General features: G+C 32.0%; 1 protein-coding gene across 4 annotated transcripts in view; it reads left to right on the forward strand.

Moving 5' to 3' along the window:
- Nucleotides 1-17,078, forward strand: part of Afg3l2 (AFG3 like matrix AAA peptidase subunit 2) — an 84,018-nt gene extending 66,940 nt beyond the window's left edge. For all 4 annotated transcript variants that reach the window (XM_014359995.2, XM_014359994.2, XM_089598693.1 and 1 more), the window contains exon 12: nt 16,113-17,078. In XM_014359995.2, coding sequence (XP_014215481.2) covers nt 16,113-16,367 — 255 coding nt within the window. In that variant the 3' untranslated portion in view covers nt 16,368-17,078. The remainder of the gene's footprint in view (nt 1-16,112) is intronic.
- The last annotated feature ends 9,985 nt before the right edge of the window (nt 17,079-27,063 follow it).

A 27,063-nucleotide genomic window follows, 5' to 3' on the forward strand; every position in this document is an offset into this window, starting at 1 on the left:
GGGTGTAACCGCCCGTAAATTCAGTGCCTTGATTTGATCTCAAATAGCAAACTTTGGCGTCGAATCCTAAAATATTTCTAGTTGATTTTACAAATGATTCGAAACACTTTCCAGTTTCACTTTTCGCCGTCATGGGGTATGCCATTACAAGTTTCGAATAATCATCAACGAATACAGATATAAACCTATATCTCTTCGGATGAGATGGCGGGTTGATAGTACCCATGGTGTCAGCATGGATAATCTGGAGAGGTTTCAAGGCTCTGGTTCGAGTATTCTTAAAAGGTAGCTTGGTAGCCTTGGATATTTTACAAACTTTACAGTCCAAGATTAAATCGTCAAAGACGGCGTCATTTAGAGACTTGTAACTAGGAAAACGCTTTTGCAAAGCCTTTAGATAATCCACTGATGCGTGACCAAAACGAACGTGCCACATCATGGCCTTGTTATTTTTAAAGAACCAGTCGTTTTTTCTTTCACCAGAAAAGTCATCGGTTACTGTATTTTCAGTTAATTTTCCTGTCACAAATTGTTTGTTTAAAGTTTTCTATTTTTGAGTCAGATAAGTTTTCTTCTGCAGGTTTTTCACTTAACTCGTTATCATTCGAATCCTGATTCGTTTTTATTATCGATGATTCATTTACGTAAGGAGTGGAAGTTTCACTGGACAACAGATCTACTTCCATATGCTCATGGTAGGTGATTTTAGTTTTTATTTTTGGCAAGTTCAGCAGCAGCCCTTCGAGTCAAGTATTTGGGTTGTTAATAGCTCGAATTTTTGGCGATGCAAGCCATGAGCTCATTCTTAGAAATATTTCTATTCAAGAGATTTTCTTCTACGAACCAATGAGATTGTTGGTAAATGCCCAAGATAATTGACTCTCTGGACTTTAGGTCGAATATGTTAATATTGATTGTCTAAATATATGGATAAACCTTGGTCAACAAACTTTCGAAGTGATAGCCGATTTTAAACCAGTTGATCAGAGCAAATTACGTTATTCAATTTAATTCCATTATTGTTTATAAATCCATTGTTTTTGACAACTCCCTGTGTTTGCAAATCAGCTGTCAAATCTTTGTTTGCGCATTTAATTTTTCCAAACTTTCCGAATTTCATTTTAGAATAATTTGTCGAATTTCCGAGGTGCTCCGTAGCACCCGAATCAGTGACAAATCTCACAGTTGAACAATTACACAGGTCTGTAAAAAAAATGGTTTGAGTTGTTATGAGAAAGTGAAGGGTCATTTCCAAAGTAATTTTTTGTTTGGATACAGAATCCGAAATTCGAATCCCTCTATCACGTCAGGATTTTGAGATATCCTAACCTACAAATGCCAAAATCGCGATTTTTAGCTATATTTGAGGTTATGTAGCATCGCAATATTCTTTCTTCTCAAAAATCGACCAACGACAATGTAAAGTAGAAGACTTGTTCTTTGAAATGCCGTTGAGTTTACTCAAATAGCTTATTTCTGCATTGAGATATTCCATTTTAAAGTTTTTGAGTTTCATGTTTTTCGTTACTTTTGAAATGTATACGATTCTGCAGTTTTTGATATTGAAATTGGATACTCATGTTGATTTTCTAGATCCTACATTTGTCTTAATTCTTTTTCCATCAATAGGTTCTTTAAAACTAAAAATTAATAAGCATTACGTTTCAGCACCCAAAACCATCCTAAGTATCTTAGCGAGGGTGAAAAACTCTAAAAACGGTCTAAAAGTATTGTAACTCCTGACTGTCTACATATTTCTGTATAGTTTTATCTAAATAAGTTTAGTAATGTGAGAAAAAATTTTACACAAACTAATGTCTGTAAGAACCACCCATGAGCACTTAAAAGGGGGGAGGGTGCAAAGGGGATGAAAGTCACCAAAATCGATCTAAAAGTATTCTATCCTTTGATTTTCCTCATATTTCAGTGTAGTTTAAAGTAAATAAGTTCATTACCGTAAGAAAACAATGTAAACGAAGTTTTACCACCCCAAACAACCCCCTAAGTATCTTAAGGGGGGTGAAAATTGTTAAAATCAATCTAAAAGTATTCTACCTTTTGACTTTCAGCATATTTTTTGGTGTACTTTATATAAATCAATTATTTAGAGTAATAAGACGATGTACACTAAATTTTAGCACCCAAACTGACCCTTAAGTACTTTGAAGGAGATGAAAAGGGGTGAAAAATGCTAAGAACCGTCAAGAACTAGTCTTACTTCAAATGAGAAAATCCTAAATTCACGTATGCCAAACGCACGTATCCCAATCCCTTAATTAACATGAATCTCCTCGCCTTTCACAAACTGTAATAACCTTCCTTTCAGCACTACCCAGAAACAACGACGTGGGCGTAGTAAGGGCTGTTTCCTTTGGGGTGCTTGATTAACGTGAGTCCCCTTGCCTCTCACGATCGGGGTGCTCGATTAACGTGAGTCGCCTTGCCTCTCACGATCGGGGTGCTTGATTAATGTGAGTCCCCTTGCTTGTTAGATACTTACAAACCCTAAATTGATGAACCCTGAACTTAAAAATAACAGTCCAAAACTGTCCGGTAAATTTGTGGATTTGTGGGGTTCGGATTTATGTGGGGTTCGGATTTATGTGGGGTTTGTGGATTTGGGGTAAAATTTAGGTAAAAGAAATTATGCGAAAGGACAAACGTTACAATATGAGAAAAATCAAAGGATAGAATACTTTAAGATCGATTTTGAAGACTTTCATCCCCTTTGCACCCTCCCCCCTTTTAAGTGCTCATGGGTGGTTCTTACAGACATAAGTTTGTGTAAAATTTTTTCTCACATTACTAAACTTATTTAGATAAAACTATACAGAAATATGTAGAAAGTCAGGAGTTACAATACTTTTAGACCGTTTTTAGAGTTTTTCACCCCCGCTAAGATACTTAGGATGGTTTTGGGTGCTGAAACCTAATGCTTATTAATTTTTGGTTTTAAAGAACCTATTGATGGAAAAAGAATTAAGACAAATGTAGGATCTAGAAAATCAACATGAGTATCCAATTTCAACATCAAAAACTGCAGAATCGTGTACATTTCAAAAGTAACGAAAAATATGATACTCAAAAACTTTAAAATGGAATATCTCAATGCAGAAATAAGCTATTTGAGTAAACTCAACGGCATTTCACAGAACAAGTCTTCTACTTTACATTGTCGTTGGTCGATTTTTGAGAAGAAAGAATATTGCGATGCTACATAACCTCAAATATAGCCAAAAATCGCGATTTTGGCACTTTTAGGTTAGGATATCTCAAAATCCTGACGTGATAGAGCGATTCGGATTCCGGATTCTGACTCTACACAAAAATTACTTCGGAAATGACCCTTCACTTTCTCATAACAAAACCATGTTGACTTGTGTTATTGAATGCATTCAAGTCAAACTTAGAGAACAGAAAGTTTGTACAGACTAAAGAATCCTCACCTTTGTTATTGGTTTTGTTTTTATTTTCATCGTAACTGCCCTGATTCTTGTTGTACTTGGGTTTTTCTTTTCTGTTGTCGAATCTGACATGTTTATAATTTTTATTATTGTCGTTCGAATAGCTAACTTTTCTTTTGCGCGAGTTTTTCGAATGACGAGATCGTTGAGGTTTTCCTTTATCATATTTATTTGTGGTACAATACCTTTCATCCTCCTTTCGCTTAGGACAGTTTTTTCCCTCATGGTTGCCATGTCCTTCGTGGTCGAAGCAAAAGATTTTTCCTGGGGCTGAACATTCAGCTGACACACGGCTGTGTTGTCTGCATGGACACTCTGCCATGAACGGGTGCCTGGGATTAAAGTATTTACCGCGATCTGTAGAGTGAATACGACCAGCCGAATGACTATGGCTGTAGTTTGCTGAGGCTCCAGAGGACGTTTTTGCTGTTTATTTATATTATATAACATCCCTTTTGATCCTCTTCCTCCTCCCATCCCTCTGTACCACCCACCCATGCCCCTCAATTTATATTTATACATTAAACAATTTTTTTTGGTCAAGATTATTTCCCAGAGTTAATTTAGTTACCTTGGCGTTGGTTTAATCGCTTAGGGATAAATTGTTTGTGCGGTTAAATCACAGGTCTAGTTAGATTTGATGAGCTCAATAGTTTCTGAATTGATTGCGTTTTGTTGGGTAGTTGATTTTCGTCGATTTAATTGCACCAACTAATTCAAGTGTGGTACTAAATAATCTTATATAGCGCTAATCTTACAAAATCAATTTGAAGTAAATGTCAGCAAGAATGAAAACAATCAACAGTTTCAACATTTATTACTGAGAATGATCCACAGTGAATGTCGTGCACAGTTTCAACATCAACTGTACCAAATGCAAAATCCGCGAGATCAGCGATTTTTACCATTGTTCGCGGTGTAGTTGTTGCACCACGTTTATGCTTGTGTAAATTGAGAGTAATTCGGTTAAGCTCTGATTGGTCGTTCGGATCCCCAACTTGACATGTCCTCTTTAAATACAAGAGTATAAAAACTCCTTGCACGTACCAATAATTGCCTTTTCTCTTTCATCAAGTGCTCCAAAGTAACTATAAAGGTTGGAGAGTGAGTTCTGTTGCGTCTTTAAAGCGGATGTAAGACTTAGTTCGGTGACTAAGCTGTGTGAAAAAAACTTGAGCGAACCAGGCCACTGTAAACTCGCCTAAAAAGTGAATCAAGGAGGAACAAGAAAGAAAGAACGTCGACTTGGGTTTTGACGTTAAAAGCAGCAGCCTAATTATTTCCATCGCCACGAGTACTCTCGTGTAGGATTAAGATCATCATTGCGGTCAACTTTGTAAGATCTTGCGACTGCGTTCGCGCAAGCAGCGGTTAACCAACGATCATAGAAGTAAGTTAAGTTAAGAAAAATAAAAACTTGTAAACGCGAATCTGAACCTTGATAATTTATATTATTTGTAAAATTAATTATTTTTGGCATCACTTAAATTATTAAATCATCAGATAAGACATAACTTGGTTGTTGATTATGTTTCTTTTCTTAATAAAAATACTCCAATCACTAAATTACATAAAGTATTCTAAGAATTAGAAATTTTAATTGATAGAAACATAAATTTTACTTTGATAAGTAAATTATATACCAAGGAAAAATTAAATACATAAGCGATGACAAAGACCTTACAAGGACGTAAGATACAGAGACGAATAAAATACGCTACGACCGTATTACATCAGATAAATTCAAATAGTAGGTCAACGCCAGCTCGGCGTACGATATACCAACACCTCTCTACACATACCATTCGTTAAAACCTAACACCACAACGCCGAGTCAACGACTTAAAAGAAAAGCATATTGTAAGTATGAGCAAATAAGGCCTTTAGGCCGATGGCTGGTTTCTGACGAACAAAAATTGAATTAATTTGTTTGTAGAACGAATCTATGAGTTCCGCCCTTCACTTAGAAGTTCGGACGTCACACTACACCTAATTCTCCGAAAAAAATAAATAAAAAAAACATTTTCCTCAAGAATCAAACCAACGATCTTCTGCATACTAGCCAAGTACCCTATTTACTCTGCTACAATCCGTTCCTATTATACAATAACTTTTTTTTTCTTGTTATAGTGTGGTTCGTAACTTATCTGTAGTTTTGATATTTATTTACTATTTTTTAATTAATTAGAATCCACTACCGACTATGTCAATTCATAAATTATTTACTGAAGTAACAATTTATTTTATACAATACAATGACTCATTCTAAAACTAAAAGATAAATATTTTTTTGTCGCTGTATTTTTAAATAATGATGAATATTTATTTAACATTAAAGAATTTCGTACTTTTAAAATAATTAAATCAATTCTTTAACAATTTTTCTTTTTAATATTCTCTTACAGTTTTTCATTTAGGACTAACGTGATTTTTTTACTTAAGGACGTTCATAGCAGTTAGCAGGGTGAGTGTTCAGAAAGGTAAGAGGAGAGAAAATATGAAAGTACGCAGCAAATCTAGCAATTACTTCCGTCATACGGATATACCTATATAAAGCTTTTCTGCCTAATCGACCCATTTAAAAATGTAATTAGTTTATCTTGTATTAATCTACCGTACAAAAAAAATTGAAAAGTTTCTTCAGATCATCCAACTGCGACTTCATGTGATTCATCCAGAAGGTGACATGTTAAATTGAGATTTTGTTTAATTTAACGTATAAATAACAGTACAGTTGAACGATCGCAATTTTTTGTAGGTATTTTTCATACGACAACAATTGTAAGTTAGATGTTTCAGTAAAATTCATCTAAAATCTATGTGTAGTAAACGTCATGAAGCGATATTCACTGGCATGTAATAATATTTTATGAAAGATAAAGTGGTTCTATAGGGGTGGCGTTGTCTCAGTGGTAAGCGTGCTTATTACTGATTACAACGCTGTTTCAAAAACTGTTCTCATCGGGAAAAGTTCTTATGTAACCCCGGCTGTTTCGGGGCGGGTTTTTTTGTTGAATTTTCCTTTGGAGTAATTCCAGGATTTTTTTCTTGCCCCACAGGTCTTCGGGCCTGGGTGAATGCGAAACAGTGTTAGGGCTATAGGTAGGGATTAGCGAATCCAATGTGCTAGGCAAGGATCGCTGGCCTTACTGGCAAGAAGTGGTCCCCGAAACTTGAGACTTCTCTGGGGATGTTAATTAGCTTGAATCCGATGCTTCGGCCGAGAGCACTGCCTTAATCGGTGAGGCGTGGACGTCCTGAAACGTAGAGTCCTCTTTAAGGAAAGGCTACACAGTGACGAGTGGACCCAATGCACCATTGGTGCAGAGAGTGTCAGTTTAACTGACAAGGTGTTTCACCGGAGATACTTACACTATGCTCATGGATTAGGTATAACATCAGTAAAAAGGTTGGAAATGGGTGCGTCAATACACCACCACATAGGTGGTAAGTGGGTGGCCCCGGCAACTAGGCCAGTAGGCTGATGTGGTAACCCGATAAAAAAATGAAATGAAGCGGTTCTACAGAATACTTTTTCTAAGGCTTTCTAAGGCAATCTCCGTGGAGAGGTAAGGAGCAGAGTGGGGTAGTGTTTATTTTAACTTTTTTTTTTTTTATTAATTACTTAAAAACACGCAGAATTTTACGTGATTTTATATGATAGGCTGGTAGGGCGGTACAGAATGGCCAAGGGTGTGGCAGGTCAGCTGGTAAGCATGAACCTAATAACAACTATGTAATTTATGAAGATATATATTAACCACCCCTTGTTCTGCGTGCCATCCCCCCACTTCTCTTACGAAAAATATGAGTCTATCAATTTATTATATAAAACAGTAATGTATATAACATTAAAATTTTTTTATTACTATATACTTTATAAATCGTTACTAACGTATGTTGATGGATTAAATTTTTTTTAGTTTTTTAACAGTAAACAGTATGTTCACAATAAGTGTTAATTAGGATACATTAATCACACTTATGATTTTCTAAAAGTGTTTGTGATCCAACTTACATATTCCAAGGGAAACACTAAGTGACATATCATTCGGTCTACGAATTGTGATAACTTGTCCCATTATGCGTCAAAATTTGTAATCGTTTTAGTTTTTGATAAAATTATTGCTTTTTATTTGCTTGCCATTAGTTTATTTTTTATCTTCTTTTTTAATTCAAAATACATTTTCAGTTTGTCAACTAACATATTTGTAGATCATAATAAATGTTGATAATTTTTTTTTATATGATATTCCTTTCAATTTTATTTTAAAATTTCAATGTGATTTCTTTTACTTATTTTGTTCAATGTTAATGTTTTTTAAATGGTTATAATATCGTTATGTATGTATAAGTGACTTTTTACGTTAAACCTCTAAAGTAAAAGAATAGTTACGACAATTTTGACTTTATCATTTTTAATCATAAATTGCTTTGCTTTACTTTGCGGTACATTTGCATTAAATGTTGCATTAAACTCTGCTACAAAAATTGTTTTTAATTTTTTCTTGACTCTAATATACTGTTAAACAACAAGATCATACGCACCTTGTTTACAGTTTCAAGATACAATGACTTTCGTTTTACTTCTGAAAAACTTTCATTAAATTATATTTTTGCGAACCAATCCGTGAAAATGTGACGGAGCTGCATAATAATGACAAATTTGCTGTTAATAATGACGATAATGATTGTAATACTGATATTAATAATGATAATGATAATAGTAATAATAATAGTAAAAATAATAGTAATAATAATAATAATAATAATAATAATAATAATAATAACAATAATAGTGATAATAATAGTGATAGTGACAAAGATTATTGTAATGTAATGAAAATAATATTCATCATAATATTTCAAAAAAATAATACAATAATAGTAATGATCATATTCATAATTATGATTATGATGACGACGACGTCAGTTATGATGATGATGACTGTGATGATAATAATAATAATAGTAATTTTAAGGTCCTTCCTTGAAAAGACTTTTCACATTTACAATTATAGCTTCTATTATTCTTATAAAATATAAGATATCAATTAAAATGTGCTTTGCTTTGTAATTGGAATTGACAAATAATGTATTCCCAGATATAAATATTTTCTGCTTGTTTTTTTTTTTTTTTTTTTGCTTATTTTCCATCTTGGCGATTTATTGCATTAAAAATATTGTTTTTTCCTGTGGATTTTAAATTAATAATTTTCTTTATAAATCATGAAACATTTATAACATTAAGTAGTGAATAGATCGTAGAAAAAATTGTGCCAGATTATCAAGTAGCCTTTTTTAATAAACGTTTTCCTAAAGTGAATAGATCTAATAAAATATAATTCAAATACATATTTTTTGTGTATTGAAGAAGTACTTGATTATATATTCACTTTATAGCTTGGAAAAAATTTAGCCACAATTTCAGAAATAAACTATAACTCTAAATTAGCTATTAAAAAAAATAAATAAGTCTTCTTTACCCCAATTAACCACTAAAAATATTACATTTAAAATAGCCCTTCTGATTCACTTTATAATATAGTAGAACCTCAGTAAATCGAATTTAAAAGGACCGATAAATCCAAATAAGAGAGTAATTAGAGTTAAGAAATTATTCGACATAAAGAGGCTAAATTAAGTTAACTTCGAGTTTAAGAGGTTCAAAATTTTGTAATTATTGCGATTTAAACATTATTTGAAAAACAACCAGTTTCTTTTTTTTTATGTTAAGATTTTGTAAACTGCATGTCAAGCACATTTTCTAACACTGTTTAAAGATAAAAAAATATCAATGTCTATTCCTTCCGACCTCTCTTGATACGTTCTCAAGGTACAAAATGTATATTGAGCATCATTGTTAGTACCTCTTTCTTCTCGATGATTTGCAGTCATTCAATCCATAACTCTGACATCATACATACTTTTTAGTTCGCTCTAGAATCTTTATTTTTTATAATCAAGACTTTGAAGCAAAATAACCCACAAAAACAACTACATAATAAAGTTGTTGGTTGTTAAGTGAGCATATTTAATACAAAGACGTAGTAAAATTATTGCACAGTACAATAAATTTCGAGATGAAACAGTAGAGCAAGTGATGTATTGATCTACATACTTTTGATGAAGATGACAAAAGTTAATTTGTGGTTAAGTGATAATATTTCAATTGAGAGGTTATCGTAATGCCTCATGGCATGAATACACTTCTGAATTTGATGCTGGAGCCTGTAGAATATCGATCGAGATACGATAATGTAGTTTTACGAAAATTATTTTGTCGTTAATTGAGTGTATTCGAAATAATGGTTTTATTTATGGGATTATGAAACATGTCCATTAAATTATATTTCACTGTAAAAGTTGAGTTTTGTGTTAATGTACTTTTTTATATCTTTTTTTTTCTAGGTACATTAAAGAGTATTGAAGCCGATGTGCTGGTAATCCTGACTTTCGTTTTGTTTAAGATGCTAAAATAACGAATTCAGAAATTAAAAATTCTAAAAATTATATTTCTATAAATCACGTTAGTCGATGTTTCATGTAACAAACATTATCAGGATATAATTGCAGTTAGCCACATTTACTTATTGGCACCGAGTATGAACCTGGCGGGGATAAAACGAAATGTGCCAATGCTATGGTGTTTATTAAGTAAAATTTGGAGCGAAGCCCATAACATTAAATTTACGTAGTCCATAGATATCTTTGAATAGTTTGAAAAGTAAGCATGCATGATAATACATAAATCGTAAAACATGAAGTAAATTTTATTATTAGGAAATACCTTTTTACCCCATGTAAATCATTGCTGGCATTCTGTCTTAACAGCCGTTAAAAATTTAAGCAAAAATATTTGTTGCGTCTGCTTAACCATATATATAGCAACGCTGAGAACAAAACACTGAGCAGGCGTACCATTTACATACATTGAATGCTGCGTATCTATCATACTTTTATAGGATCTTCATACTTTTATCGACTCTATTATGATAACGCTTGCTATAAACTACATTGATATCACTGATAAATAATTTAGAATCATTTGCTAGCCTTTAACTGTTGTTAAAATATGGTTAATTTAAAACATTCTAGCTTAGTGCTTTGGCACTGACAACTGTGCTGAAGTGGGGGGAGTGGCCGACTTGTGGTACAGTGGGTTGAGGGACAGTGCGGTGGATAACCGCTATTTATAGCACATGTCATTGGTGATCAATTTGAAATGACTTAATTTGTCATTTCAATAAGAGTGGCTTTGGCTCAGTGGAAAGCGTGCTTGTTACTGATACAACACTGTTCTAGGGGTTGTAGGTTCGATTCCCGGTGAATGCAGATTTTTTCAAAAACTGTTTTGATCGGTAAGAGTTCCTATGTAACCCCGGCTGTTTCGGGGCGGGTTTATTCCGTACACACACATACACACACGCACACCAAACGCACACAAATAAATCATAATAGACTCTAACCAATCGACCCCGAGGAAAATCAATAAGAGTTTTGTTAGAGGTTAAGCAATCCTTATTTAAAACCGGGGGGTTGGCGCGCAGAGGTTTTGAATAATTTTATTTCATAAAATAAAATATTGTGATACGAAACTATATGTTGTACGTATATTTTAAGTATATTGAAATATTAGAAACAGCATTAAGAAAAGTAAACAAACTGGGTAATAATTTATTATTTATTTAACAAGTCCATTACTTTTTAGACATTAAATTTACATCATCTAAAGTTATTAAACTTCTAAGTTTTAAATATTTCTTAGAGGTTGGCTCGCGAAGCGCGCAGGGGGACGAAGCCCAACTAGTATATACATGTACATATCCATTATTGGTGGGGCTCTCCACATACCCCCCCATATCTCCCATGGTCTTTCCACAGCCTCCCCTTAACTCCACCACAATACAAGGAAAAATTTTTTTTTCTCTGAATTAAACCCAACAAAATTTGTGTGAACCACACCCACGCCCTCTACTGCCCCCTCAGCCGTCCACATAAATTTAGTGTCCCCCACAATCCCCCATAAAAACTTACAATATTTTCAAGAAAATGTTATAATAATGCTGTTATAATGAAAATATGTTGAAGATGGGTATATGTAGGGTAATTCGCCCTCCATCACATCTTCCTATAAAACCTTAGAATGTATTGTAAAGATACTTTATCACAGGACTGTTGTGGAATACTCATCCTCATAGCTCCTCCACACCCCTAAATTAACTTATAATTTTCTGTGAGGTGAAGCTATGACGCCACTACATCTGTATATTTTGGATAAGTCATCGGCGCAAAAACCATCGGAAGATTCGATGAAAGAACACAGTCTTGTACTGGCCAGCTGCCATATTGTTTATATTGAATTGTGCCATAAAATGTTGTTTATATTAATCTGTTATTAGATATTAAAATATTTATTGAAATCACACCCAACTAACGTAGGTATACTCATTCCAACGATAATTGCACCCCCTTTGTACATAATATCGTTTCATACGAGGTATAGTTATGTTTATAATTATATTATTTGCCATATAATTTTATAGGAATATAACTTCTTATTCGGGCACCCAAGCACCCACTGTCCACTGGTTATTGTATTATTCGTAATATTTAATTTATGATTGTTCATTTGTTAAACATTAAAATGTTAACTGAAACTACACCCAATTAACGTAGGTATACTTATTCCATCGATAATTGCATTACCTTTGTACTTAATATACTTTTATAGAAGGTATATTTATAATGATAATTATATTGTCTGCCTTATACTTTCATAGAAGTATAACTTCATACTTCGGTACCTAAGCACCCACTGCCCACTGGTTTTTTCATTGTTTGATAGAGAATACAGTTAACTTAACATTTTTATGCTGTAGGTTATATCACTTTTGTTTATTATAAGTTTTATTACCTAGAATGTCTTCCAAAAGAGAAAATTACGAAATAAATCTTTGTAATAAAAATGGTTTTACTCCACAACTGCTTACTCAAGAACTTTTTTGCAAATTGTATTTTTTTTAACCTATGCTATTTGCAGTTTCTTTAAATATTTGTATGTGTTTTTGAATGTATGAAACACAAAGCACCATTTTTTATTTAATATCAATTTTTTAACAATATCTGAACCAGGAATAATTTTATTTGATTAATTAGTTACAACAGTTTCAAACTTAAAGTATGATGTAAATAAAAGTTGATTATAAACAAAATAGTAACAGTTTGTAAAGTCTAGATCAGAGAAAACTAAAAGAACTTATTATTACACAATAATCTGTTGCAAGTTCTTACTGCAACTTTTTAATACTTATTATTAGTTTTGTTTGTTCGTGAGATCGATTGGTATAACAAATCCCTACAAAGGTGATTATTTTTATAGTTTTTTAATTTTGTATATAATGTAACACAATAAAAATAATCTCTTTATAACAGATCAACAGAAGAATTATTAATAACTATTTATTTGTTATAAATTTTAAAAGTCAAGTATTGGATAGTGATAATCAACCATAAAAATAATTTCCGTTTGGGTGCTTCTGATCTTTTGGAGGAATAACATCAAATTTATCAATTATAATTGGTTTTTCTGACTTGTTATCTTTTTCATCTTTTTATTTCATTGTTAATCGAATCAAGGTTAAAAAAATTCAAGTATACCAAATAAGTTATTTAATGGTACAAGTTAAAGAGTTACTGAAGTAAGTAGGTATACGATAAAGAGTAACTAAAGTACAGCGTAGATAAGGAAGTAACAATTAAAGAAAAAATTTGATATCCAGTTCGTATTCCAAGAATTAAACATCATATATTGAAACAGACTCTTAAGTACTTTTTATTTTACATCATAAGCAATTCTCAACAACTGTGGAATTTCCTATGGTTATTAATAAATTTCAGGTTAAAAAATTTTATTATGTAGGTTTACACTTAAGAAAACCTTTGTTTTCTGAGAGCCAATCATACTTAGCCTTTTCAAGATGCAAGTATAAAAGTAGTACATTCATTTAAGTATATAGCCTTAGTTTTGTTAGAGTAAATAACGTTTATTTTCTCATGGGCCACTTATACCTAGTTTTTAAATGGGTTTAAGTAACGGAGAAATACATAGTTTTTTCTTATTTTATAGAGAGTTGCTTTGGGAGTGTTGTAGAGGTTTTGTGAACCGTCCCACACTAATTATCATGTAATATAGAGATATTCAACTCTCACTCTATAACTTGTACCCGATATAATATATAATATCCTCGCGAGACGGCTGACGACAAGGCTATAGCAGTCTCCTAGTTTTCTGCACTTACGAATGGCTACTCTCTCATGTTAACAGAGCAATGAGTGGATCTTCGGGACAATGTGAACTAGAGCGATCCTCTAGGTAAGGTAACTGATAAGCCGGCTGAGCTTTAAGGCAGTGCAGACTAAAGCGATCCTAAGGCATTGGTAAATTTTTGAGCCCAAAAGTAGTGTAAGAGAGTATATACTTGTACATAATGGAGTAAGTAACACCGAAATATTGTGTACTGTGGTCAGGAGCAGGTCAGGAGTCGTCCTTACATTGTCTCACTAAGATGTCTCGTAATACGTGTTATGGCCAGTACGAATCCAACTTTGTACCTACGAACCCTTATTGTCTTCTATCCTTTTTAAAGGTGTATCCTATACGTACTTACACAGATGAATACATAACGTCATGTCTACGAACTCCTCTAAAAAAGAGTTAAACCTCATAAATCTATATATAAGTATAACCCTTACAATCTGAAAAAATTAGAATAAGTTATAAAATTACTATATTAATCAATTGTTATTTTTTTCCTTCAAATCGGGTATCAGAGTGTTTTGTCTCTTTATGATTTCTTAGGGCTACTAGCGGTGACTACCATGGTTTTTTAGTTTTTATATTGCTCGATATAAAAAAATATGTATGATTATATTATGTCATATGATGTATTCAATTATTTAAAACTTAAGGTGTAAAATAAATAATAGAATCAAAAGAAAAAGTTATGGTACCTAAGATTGTATACTTATGCAAGTTCCAATAAAATAATAACTGTATTAGATTTTTTTTGATATTCTTGTCGACAGATAATCGGTCTTAAAGAGATAACTATGTACAGCTGAGGAAAACAGTGGATTTAAATGTATTGCAGAAGGTGGAGTGAGAAAAATACATAACAATTGTATTAGATAAAAATAACAGATACATTTATTAAATTTTTTGCAATTGGAAAGAAAACGGACATGACAAAAAATATGACTAATGTTATTCAGTGAAATATCTGACAAACCTATGGAATTTTCCTCAATTTCGCAAGGGGGAGGGTGCTGAAGCAGCGGTATGTGTTTTGAATACAGTGCTGAGTATTCTGGGGTTAGGTTAAAGGGAAAGGAGCTTAAAATCAGGCAGTTGAGTTCCTAAGGGATGATTGTACGGTGAGCGTTTAGGGGTCACAAAAAAAAACGAAAAGTTTAATTGGGTTAAACTACCGAATAAATGTACGGGATTTTTTCATATTTTGCAAGCGGGTCCTGAAAGAGGTCTCTAATAATTGTGCAGATTGACTAAGCTCTGCAGACCCCAGATGTAATTTTATTGGGTTAAAATAACAAAGATAAAATAAGACTTTTCTTATTTTGTGAGGGTAAAGGGAGGTTGGTTGGGCAGAGGTGAAGGTAGTGCAGAATACCCTAACTTAACAACCACATTTTATATAAAGATATTTATCATAAATTTTTTTCAAGTACGCAGTACGTACTCTAACAAATGTTTGTGACTGCGAATACGCAGTACAATAATTGTTGTTACTCTTTTTACAGCACTCAGATTGCTTGACTTGCCACGTTGATATTTTCAAGTTACTCCATGATTGCTTTAATATCTTTTAGACCTTCTAAGCAGCATAAATATCTTAAGTGAGAAAATTTTATGAAACAAAGAATCCAATAGAGAGCTTATTGTTAAAAAAAAAAAAAAAAATAGATGGGAATAAGAGTATGTAAATTTAAAGATATTGAACGCGAAAAATGAAGAATTTTTGACATTCTGTTATATTAAAAAAAAGGGATTACTGCCTTTGTTAAATTAATTTTGTTTGTTACTATTTTTTTTTTTTTTTTCTTAAGAATTAAATTATATTTAATTACATTAAGTTGTAGATAAGCATTTAGAAAGTCAATTATGACCGCAACACTGTAGCTAAAGACCAATTTTTTGTAGTACTCCGTGTAAAGCGTAATGTTGGACACGTCAGTTTTGTATAAAAAAGTATTTTGATGCCAAAAAAATTATATATTTTTTTAATAAAAGTGCTGACAGGCACAAAAACTTTCTTTCTTTAAGTTGTAAATGTTTTCATAGAATAAAAGAAAAATCAATAGCGTAATGTGTACTTATAATAATAGGTACTTCAACATTAAGGTGTTATTATCTACTAGTATCTTAAATACTAAATTACTCGAACTCCAGATTTTAACAACAAAAGTAAAGAGCTGATTGTGTATAATAATTTTGTAAGATCTGTAAACTAAAATTTAAAATAGTAAAAATTCTTGAGATTTTTTTATCTTAAAATCAAATACAAGCCGTAAGTTTCTAAAAAATTTACAGAATAATAATTTTACTGTTTCTATTTATATTGTTTATAGGTTGCTGAGCGACTATTGAAGCAAGAAATTTTAAGTCGAGATGATATGATCGAGCTGCTTGGACCAAGACCCTTCCCAGAAAAATCTACTTATGAACAATTCGTTGAAGGTACAGGATCCTTCGAAGAAGATACGAGCTTGCCAGAAGGCTTAAAAGATTGGAATAAAACACGGGAATCTCCCACTCATCATAGTTCAAATGAGAAGCCTACATCATCTTCTTTACAAAAATCAGAAGTGGATCAAAAGCAATAATTATAATTGTACTCATATTTTTTTGTTTTGGTAGGTTTGACAGATGCACCAGTAATACAGTGCTAATAGTTATAAGCGATAACTTTGTACCATAGTTACTATTAGAAAAAGTTTTTTTTAATGTAATAATTTTTGTTGGCCAACTGTAGATGACTAAATCTAAGCGCTGAAGAGGTCTTAATGGCCATTAGAAATTCTATGAGGACACTTGACTTTTATAATGTATGTTGAATGGTTCAAATGACAGTAGATGATAAAATAAGTGTAACCAATAGTTACACTACTACTAAATTTTATTTGTTATTAAGACAACGTTTTAGCTGGTGCAGAATGAAGACTTGAAGCCCTCATTAGATTTAAATAATAAATGATTTTTAAGAGTAACATTGGTATTATTGGTATTTTTAATTATGAGTGATCAATTATTCGAATCTGATGAAGGCCTTCAAGCTGTATTCTGCATGAGCCAAAACTTTGTTCTAAAAACGAATGAAAATTTCGTAGTACAACCATTGTCGTATTCATTATTTTTTAAACGTATTTTTATGCAATCCTAATTATTTAAGCATCTGTAGCTTATCTAAAGCAGAAAAAAAATCTCTCGTTATTTTTTTTCAAAAACTTTCCATTTTTTCGTAAAAAATTAGCAAAGTTTGAAGGAAAGCGGTTTTGAAAAAATTTCAAACAGTACATAAAAATTTTAATTTAATTTTTTTCCAATCGATACCAGCTTTAAATTTTTATTGAACCCTGTACTTTATATATATATATATATATATATATATATATATATATATATATTAAAGTTTATCCGATACTTACATATTTATTACATATTTATATCCGGTATTTTCATGTATGTGTAAATTGCCTAATGAATGTATATATTACAGAGACGTAGAAACACTGGGACTTTGATGAGAAATGAAAATATTATGTACATACTGGGTCCCAACAAATCTAATGTTCGAGTATAAAATTTAATAAGTTTTGAGTTACTAGAAAAATAGACAAGAGTTCCTTTTGGTGTTGATAATTTTTAAAACTTTGAGATATATCATTTATATGTGATTGTTATAGCACTTATTGACAGTAAACTGTAACTCTTGAAGTCCATTGAACCTCTACGCCATGGCATGCATGCATACGTAAAAACTCCTGACATTCAAAGCATACAATATACCTCTTGAATGATTGTTATCGTATTGTACAAGTTCAAAGTTCAACGCAAAGTGTTAACAATGTAAAAAACTACAGTTACGATCATTTAAAAAGTAATAAAATTTGTAAAAACTGCATTCCTTTAAACTTTGCCAACTTTTTACAAAAAAACTGAAGGTATTTAAAAAAAATTATCAGTGTCCAGAATAACTTTCAACATTTGGCACCGTATTTTTTCAATATGTTAGTACAGCTTTTTTCCCGTGTATTATAATAAATGCAATAAGAATTTTAACAAGTATCAGAATACGCCTTTTCTTCTAACAAAAGAGAGGTCTTCTGGAAAATCGGTTTACATCCCAAATCGATATTTTTAATGACATTCATAGTAAGTATACTTTAAAAAAATGTTATTTAATATATATAACTAAAATATTATAATTTACCGGATATTACTGGTACCGGAAAAATCCGTGCTAGGCAGCCGTAAATCTCATGCTGCAGTGAGTGCAAATAAAAGCTGGTAGGCGTCACTGGTTAAAATGGTTCTAACCCCTCTCCACGTACGCTCTCCTTACCTATTAAATGATATATATTTAACTTTAGATACAGGCCTACGTAGCTCCTATATTTAATTTTCTTCCTATTCAATGCTTCTAGCCATGGCAATAGCAGCGCGCAAGTGGCTCCTTGTGTTATTTCATCGTTACTTGGCCTTAATTGATAATAAATATATATTGATATGATATATATAATATATATATGATAATATATTAATTGATTTTATATATATATATATATATATATATATATATATACATATATAATGTTATAGAAAACGCTTAAACTATCGAAAATTATTTTTGAATTAAGAAAACCGTAGAGATTTTAAATTTCCTACGCACAAGGTTATACGTGCGATAAATACTTCATTCGCGATTTAAATGTCAGTCATTATTGCTTCTCCATTTTATTCCAATAATTCTGTTATTATTAATCTTGTTTCATTTTATAATCCATCTATTGTATTAAAATTTCTGATTCATACTACTGCTCCAATTTTTAAATTCAATTTATCAGTTGGAAGACCTTCACAAATGAAACTTCTGTTTCAAAATTTATAGAAATTTTATCAGATTTCTCAATATCTTTAGATGTTGCTTTATCTACACTATAATGAGTAATTGTCTCTCCTTGATTTAAACTCAAAATTTGTATTTAAGAAATATAAACATGCAATGTGTATTTTTAAAATTATATTATTTAAATAAGAATCTGATTTTTCACCAAATATTTTAAAACATGCATCATCCATTAACCATTTTCTTGGAACGACGAATAACTCTACATGTCCATTTTCAATTTTTAATCATAATTTCGAAAATTTGGTTTCATTTAAACAAAGGTTATCACTTAATGTATGAATTTGAAATGATGGCCATAAATGTTAAAATTTCATTGTTTCTGTTGTCATTCTATTTCTATTACTTTTTTTTCATAAAATTTTAATGGAAAAATTCGTCAGAAACCACCCCAAATGACAATTTTTTTGTTTCTTAAAGGTTTGTTTGTTTCTAGTAGGTTTTGTAAAATTTTATCTATTAATTTTGGAGCTTTTTTTAGGATCATTCAAGGTTCTGCCACAGAATTAAATAAACTTTCCGATACTTTTTTTTTGTAATTCCAAGAATGCTTTTTAAACATTGTTAAGTTTTAAATACATCATGTAGTAATGTACATAACATTTGGATTATTCGTAATACAATTTAATGTACGAATGTACCTAAATTTTGTTTAAATAGGCCGAATTTTGTTTATTTTTCGACAAATAAATACTCTATTTCGATATCTTAAATCCATCTTAGTAACAACATCTTCCCAATCTTAATCTTTCAGTGAAAGGATCATCAAATCATCTACAATTTCTTTTTGTTTAGCATTGTCTTCAATCTCATTCTCGTTGATCTAATTGTACAAATCCGTCTCGCAGTTCCAACAGTCAACTTCGCAGTTCAAACGAAATTCTGGACACCGTAAGCCTTATTTGACGCAATCGCAATTTGTTTCACGCCTACTGTTGCCTGTACAGCGTATTTGCTTCAATATATTATCAAATACTTAGACTTTCAAAGAATTGGGTCCAAGCGCAGCTTTGACTTTTTGTAACCCTAAAACAAAGGACTTAGTTAATACATTTTTCATTAACTATTGATATAAATAAATTGTACACATTTTCTCAATAAAAAAATTGACTAATTACAGGTGACTTTTTTTGTCACATCTTTTATTCGCAAATCATTTTAACTGAACAAAAATGTTGTTTACACTTAGACAGCTAAAAAAAGAAATGTAATTTTTCGATCTAAAAATGAAACAATAAAAAAATTATAAAAAATTGAGGTTTCTTAAGGGGGCTCTTGCGACCTGCTAATATCTGTTCCAGAAACATCAGTAAAATTGGTTAAAATCATCAAATAGCAGACAGCAGCGCGTTTTTTCACATGCATTTACTATAGGGACTTTTGTAGCTACTTACTTCTAACGAAACTATCTTCATTTTTTATATTCAACCTTTATTTAACTACAGAAAATCTGAGAGATAAAGAAATTTTCTTTAAAATATTTATATTTCTGTTTAGAGAACATGCTGTGTATATATATATAGGCCAATAGAATTAGCTGGTTACAAGGCTAATCTTAGATAAAATTTCCTTCAGTATCTAACATGGTTTATTTGAATTATTGGGTGATAAGGAACACATCTTCAAAAAAGCGCGCATTTGAAATGTGGGCATCATTTTTTAAGTAACGATTTTATGCAATAAAACGCTAAAAATCGTATTTTTTAATGATATCTTTAAGCCAAACAACAATACCTATATTTTGTGGTATACTATTTGTAGGTATTATTAAAACGACATTTTGCGACCGGAATTTTTAAAATCGATTTATAATTGTTTAAAGTAATCGACAAATAACGTCAAAAAAATTGAAGACCTTATTAATTTTTTTTTCCGTCAAAAAAATTTTAACAGCTCTAAAACTCGATAAAAATACGTTTTTTGTAAGCATGAAACTACTTAAATTTTTTCGTTAAAAAATATTTTTAACTTTTTGAGAAAATGCATTTAAGTATTATAAAGGTGTCAAATGCTTTATTCAATCTTATCTGGTTACCGCTTTATGATAGGGCCCAGCGGGAGCTAATTTTTTTTTTGTTGTAACATCTCGTTTAAGAATTTCTTGATAGCATATCGATGTTTGCAATTTTTCATCAACCAAATAGTCTTTACAAAAGTGCGACTCTTTTACAAATGTTTTTTTTTTGATATATCATTATTAAATTAAAATATCGACATAAAACTGGTGTATTCTATAAGCTGGAGTTTTTTACGAATCAAAAAAAAAATTACTGTTGTGAAATGTTATCGAGCTAAGATAATTTTTAAATTGTTTCTGATGCCATTTGTTTATTTAACAACACAGACGCTTGAAATTTGGACTATAGGTAGTAAAATACTTGAATTTTTGGGTCATGCACTTTTTTTTTTTTTTTAATATGTTTGTAAGGGCTAATTTGAATGTTTATTTACAATCATCTAATCGAGTCGTGTATCTTTGTCTTTTTTATTTGGAATTTTTTGAAGCGAAAGACTTCAAATTCAAATCTTAAGGAAAAAAATTAGTATCTATCAATTTTAACCTTTTTGTTATTGGGGGTAGCATGATGAAATATTAACAAATACCGTATTGCTACTGTTGATAATTTGTTTATTTATTTATTATACACAAATAATTTTTTTTTTTTCAATTGGCGCTCTCAGTAAGGGTTCTCATGTTGAAATAAACGTTAAAAATTGTTTAAATAGGTGCACTTTAACAACAAAATACAAAACAGCAAGCTGGAGAGCAGCATGAAAAAAATTGTACCATTTTTACATTGTATCAAAATTGATGTGGTACACACTTATTTATTATTTTTCATTAATTTTTTTTTTTTAATTGTTTTGGTGTACTTTTAAGTATTTAGTAGGTCTTCTTTTACCTTTCGAAATCCCCGCTGCGCTCATCAAATTAGGATTAAGAGAAGAGAAAGAAAAGAGGACAAAGAAGTGAAAGAAATAACCGACAGCAGCATTGTGCATCCCATGTCACGAAAACGTACTTTTAATGAAATATAAATAAGTTGTACGAATGTATGCGCATCTTCCTTGTATTTCTATTAACGAAAGTATTCTGTATCAACAATTCAATAATACGTGTAAATAAACAATGCCTTTACAACAAAATACAATCTGTGTAAATATAGTATTCATAATTGATTAATACAAATCTATATTCCAAACACCGAATTTCCTACACAAGCAAAATAAAATGGGTTAGAAAATAATGTGTGATCACTGAATCTTACAATTATCTGAAAATGTCTAGTGTTAAAAACAACTGTCTTCATTTTCATGTATTCTCCAAACTCCATGCCTAAAGAAAAAAAAATTATTTGTTATTAACAAATACTCAACAATAACAATATGATAGTTGTTAACAATTTACCACACTACCATACATAAACATAAAGTCAAAATTGGATCACAAATGACCGCGATACATATTTTTTTCCTCAACGTGTGAATTTAAAGTCGTTCAATTGAAAAAATTCTAGTAAAAAATGACAAGCGTGTCTTTGCGACTCGATTGTACGGCTGTCAATAAACATTAAAATAAGCCCTTACAAACATAATATTAAAAAAAAAAATATATATATATATATATATATATATATATATATATGACCAAAAAATTCAAGTATTACAGGGGTTATCGTGGTACAATACGTGTTAAAAATTTGGTGTATCAAAATCCAAGCTGATTGTACACCTTTCTCTTCCCGTAACGATAAATTTTTACGAGTAAATGTATTCGTGCATGCGAAGTTCGAGTCTAGTCATCTGTTTGCTTCATTTTCATCAAATTGTAGGAAAAATGTGCTACTTTACATTGCAACATCTCATAAACTATAAAGCTAAGCCTTCCAAAATTTCGGACAATGCTTCTTAATATAGTCAGCTTCAACATACTAGTTTTTTACGAAAATCTATAAGTAATCAAACGAGTTCTATTGAAATACGTATCTTTGGCAGCGAGCTCACGACGACCTCTCCATAAGATCTCGTGTATAACAGAACAAATTTAAGTTTTTTTTCTCAAAAACTACAAAGCTAGTTCCTCTAAAATTTTGAAATGTTATGTGTAGTGATAAAATAAGTGTCTCATAATTTTTTGTTTTAATTCTATAAAAAATGAAATATCACGATAACATCCTTAAACTACCTATAGTCCACATTTCAAACGTCTGTATTGTTAAATAAACAAATGGCATGAAAAAAAATTTCAAAAAATATCTCGCCTTGTGAACATTTTACAATAAATTTTTTTCTTTTGATTAGTAAAAAGATTTCAGCTTATAGAATATAACAATTTTATGTCGATATGTTAATTTGTTAATAAGATATTCTAAAAAAAAACATTCGTCAAAAAGTCTCAACTTGTAAAGAAAAAAAAAAATATGCTCCCGCTGGGCCCTGTCAGATAACGGCAACCAGATAAGATTGAATGAAACATTTGACACCTTTTGAATACATAAATGCATTTTCTCAAAAAGTAAAAAATGTTTTTCAACGAAAAAATTAGAGTAGTTTCATGCTTACGGAAAACACATTTTCACTGAGTTACAGAGCTGTTAAAAATTTTTTGACGGAATAAAAAATTAATAAGGTCAATTTCTTTGAAGTTATTTGTCGATTACTTTAAACACTTATTAATCGATTTTAAAAACTACGGTCGCAAAACGTCCGTTTTAATAATACCTAAAAATTGTTCATAAAAAAATTATGGCCGCATTTTAAATGCGCGCTTTTTTAAAGATGTGTTCCTTACCACCCAATAACTCGAATAAACCATGTGAGATACTGTAAGGAATTTTATCCCGTGAATTTGCTAACTCTATCGGCCTACCGAGGAAAAGTTCAACGGTGAAGACGACTGAGACACATATACATTAACACAGACGTATCGACATTGAATTCACCGTGTATTGTTGCACATTTAGAGCAAGCCATCAATTGCTACCGAGTCTCAAAATAGTTTAGTCCTCTATATTTTTTATACATATCTTTACGACGCATTATTTAATGTTGGTTCTTGGTGCCGCTAACTACGAGCTAAGAGGAAAGAGAAGGAGCAGACGCTAAAAGAAGTTGGATGTCTGTGAAGTATGATTGAATGATATATGTGTGTCAGAGAGAGAACGAAAACATACAGAACCTCGCGACGCACCTCGAACGAATCGAGGGTCGGTTGGTCGCATCGATGACTTATTTTTTTAAAACCTTTTACTACTTGCCAGTTTTTAGGAGCACTGGAGGTTTCAAATGTAAAGGGAGGGACGCGAGCGCCTATGCAAGCCTACTGCATAGTGTAGACAGTATTGTATCGGGTAGAGGAGAGAAAGAGAGAGCATAAGAAGTAATCAGAGAGGAAGGATAGTGAGAGATACAGAGAAAGTGATAGGTGAGATAGTAGAGAATAGCAAAGAGAGAGAGAGAGATTAGTGATTTAAAGTAGGCAAAAAATAGTGTCAAGGAAGAATCGAGCGATATAATAATATAAAGTAGCCAGCTATGGATGAGAAGACTGCTGCCGCAAACACGGAGGAGAAAATCATGGAGCAAACGCTTAGCAGCGATGGAAGTGCCCCCCCTTTTTTGAACCTATGTGATTGGCTCATGACGTGTGTGCTTTTCAACACATGTAAGCTATAGCCCACAAGCATAAGCGCTAAGCACGGAGCAAACGCATAAAGGCACTGGCTTTTTTTCCATCGTGCTTATGCGTTTTCGGGAGAGAGGGGATACCGTCCTATAACAGTCAGTATAGGTACGTATACACTTCTTGTCTGCTACGCACTATAGCTGACTATAGGACGGTATCCCCTCTCTCTCGAAAACGCATAAGCACGATGGAAAAAAAGCCAGTGCCTTTATGCGTTTGCTCCGTGCTCAGCGCTTATGCTTGTGGGCTATAGCTTACATGCGTTGAAAGCACACACGTGAGCCAATCACATAGGTTCAAAAAAGGAGGGGGCACTTTCATCGCCGCTATGCGTTTGCTCCATGATTTTCTCCTCCGTGAAGAGAATTACCGGAAGTCAGCTGTGACCGAGCCACCGCCGAGACTAGGATGAGTTCCCGGTAGCGCAATCTGATCGTAAGGATATCAGAAAGATGAGTGTACTGTGCATAGTACAGTTGAATCAAATACGGGGATAGAGGTATCCGATCGATCCGAGCGAACAAGTGGGTGTGTGCATGCGGGTATAAGGGAAATCTCAAAGAGGCGTAAGTAAGTGTGAGCGACGTTTTTGTGTCAATGACAAACGCGAGGATGATGGCCGGTACGAAGTGTGCAAGATAAAGTGTGTATGTGAGATAAGTTTGAGCCAAGGAGAAGTTCAACAGTGAGGACGATCGAAACACATATACATCAACACAGATGTACCGACATTGAATGCACCGTGTATCAATGCGTATATTTATCTAAGAAAAAGAGGCGATTACGATTCTTAGAGTATAAATATATGAGGACTAAATGGAGGAGAGAAATCCAATATGTAGGGACGAGAAGGGTAACATATGAGTGAGTTTGTGACAAAGTGTCGGGATGACTGTTTTCCGGCTGGAACAGCCACGTCAAAATTGATCCAACATATTTCTTGACCTCTTTGCCGTGCTTATTACTTATAATATCTAAAATATCGAGTGATTTGTTGTTTTTTATTTTTGCTTTTTTTTATTTTTTTTTATTTTGTAAGTCGTTGTCTCATTTTTTAAATAAAGCATTAAAAATCATAAGATTTTGCAATTCATTGTGTAGGGGCTTATGATCGTCATAATTCAAGTAACGAAGATAAATTATCATGTTAAAGCGTACCGCTACAGTTTATAAGAAAATATGTTAAATCAAAGATATATAAAATGAAGATGGTTATTTGCTAGTGAAGCTCATTTTTGCAAACATAAGCTGCTGTGAAAACAATCGTTCCCTTTGTTAACACTTCGAAGAGTATTACCTCTCCTTACTATATGTTATACATGCTTAAGTTGAAAACTTTGTTGGCTTCTTAGATGTCACTGACTCACCTGGGTCGATCATAACACTTAGCATGAAAAATAAAAAAGATACATAAATTTAAACTTGTAATCGAAGCGTTTGCATACTACTTTATTATTGAATTTTTAAGAATATTATATTGTAAGGTCATGTTAAGAGCGTTTCAGACTATTATTTTAATTTTCACTTTACTTGTTCTTTGAGAATATCCTGTACTTATAAGTACCGTAATAAATTTAATTTTCTTAAAGGTCATAAAACGGTGGAAGAGTTATTTTCAATTAGTATTGAGGTTATCACATGTTATAAATTTGCAGATGTTGAAGGTTTGTTTCGTATTCCTTATTATTCTGCAAAGTTCGTCGTCTAAAGGTGCAGATTCATCAGGTAGTATGTATATATGCACATACAACGATGCAGTTCTGGCCTTATAGCAGTAATCATACTAAAAGACACTTAACGTTGGAATCGACTTTTATCTAAGAAGACTGATGTTAATTGGTGACCATGCCGAGAACCCCTCCTCTCTAATCTAAAGATTGTACCTCTTGTGTATTGCATCAGTAAAAGTTGTACCCCTTCAAAGGCATGTTGAAGGCTTGTTCCTAATCCACAAAATGGTAGCTGATGTGAGGTACTATCATCAATAACTGTAGAAACACTAATAATGTATTTTATTCTACATTTTATTGGTGGATTAGTGGCATTGTACTCCCTCATATTGCCATGTAGTTTAGCCAAGTGTGTCCTTTATTTTTTATTCTGTCTGTTGAGACTTTGATTTCGTTTGATAGTTGTGTTCTATAAGAGATAATTTGAATAACGTCTCTTATTTGCAAGGGTTACTTGAACAGATCTTGACTTAGATAATGGTAAAAGTTTCTTTAGTCTCTGAGATTTGATATACGTAGACAGACCTATTCCATTTAACACAGTTTTTATTGCCTGGTCATTTTTATCTTGGAGATTAATGTTGGAGTTGGCTTCAGCAGCGTTTAACAGTATAACATAGTAGGACTTATTAGTCTCTGCAATGTTGAACGTCTTAAAGAATGACTCCATACGAGTAAAATACACTTTCTATGTTGTTTACGTTCAAAAATGAACCAAAAGTTCTATGACAGATTGTTTTTTTATAAGCAATACGAATGCGCTGTTAGTCCAAAACTTTGATAAATTTTTTTTACGTTGAATAACAAACAAATAAAATAATTTTCCGGAGCTGAATTTAAAAGCAGATAATAGCACCAGGCCATGTGTCGTCCGCTAAAACTTGCTTGTTGGCCTTGTTGCGCAACCGCGCTACTTGATAAAAAGTCGTGGGCCAAAATCACCATAATCGTGGGCGAACCAATGCATTTAAGACGAT

The sequence above is a fragment of the Copidosoma floridanum genome, unplaced genomic scaffold (genome assembly GCF_036245765.1).
Source record: "Copidosoma floridanum isolate Cflo_tuat_1 unplaced genomic scaffold, Cflo_Japanese_pri ptg000006l, whole genome shotgun sequence".
In the NCBI taxonomy this organism is placed as follows: Eukaryota; Metazoa; Arthropoda; class Insecta; order Hymenoptera; family Encyrtidae; genus Copidosoma; species Copidosoma floridanum.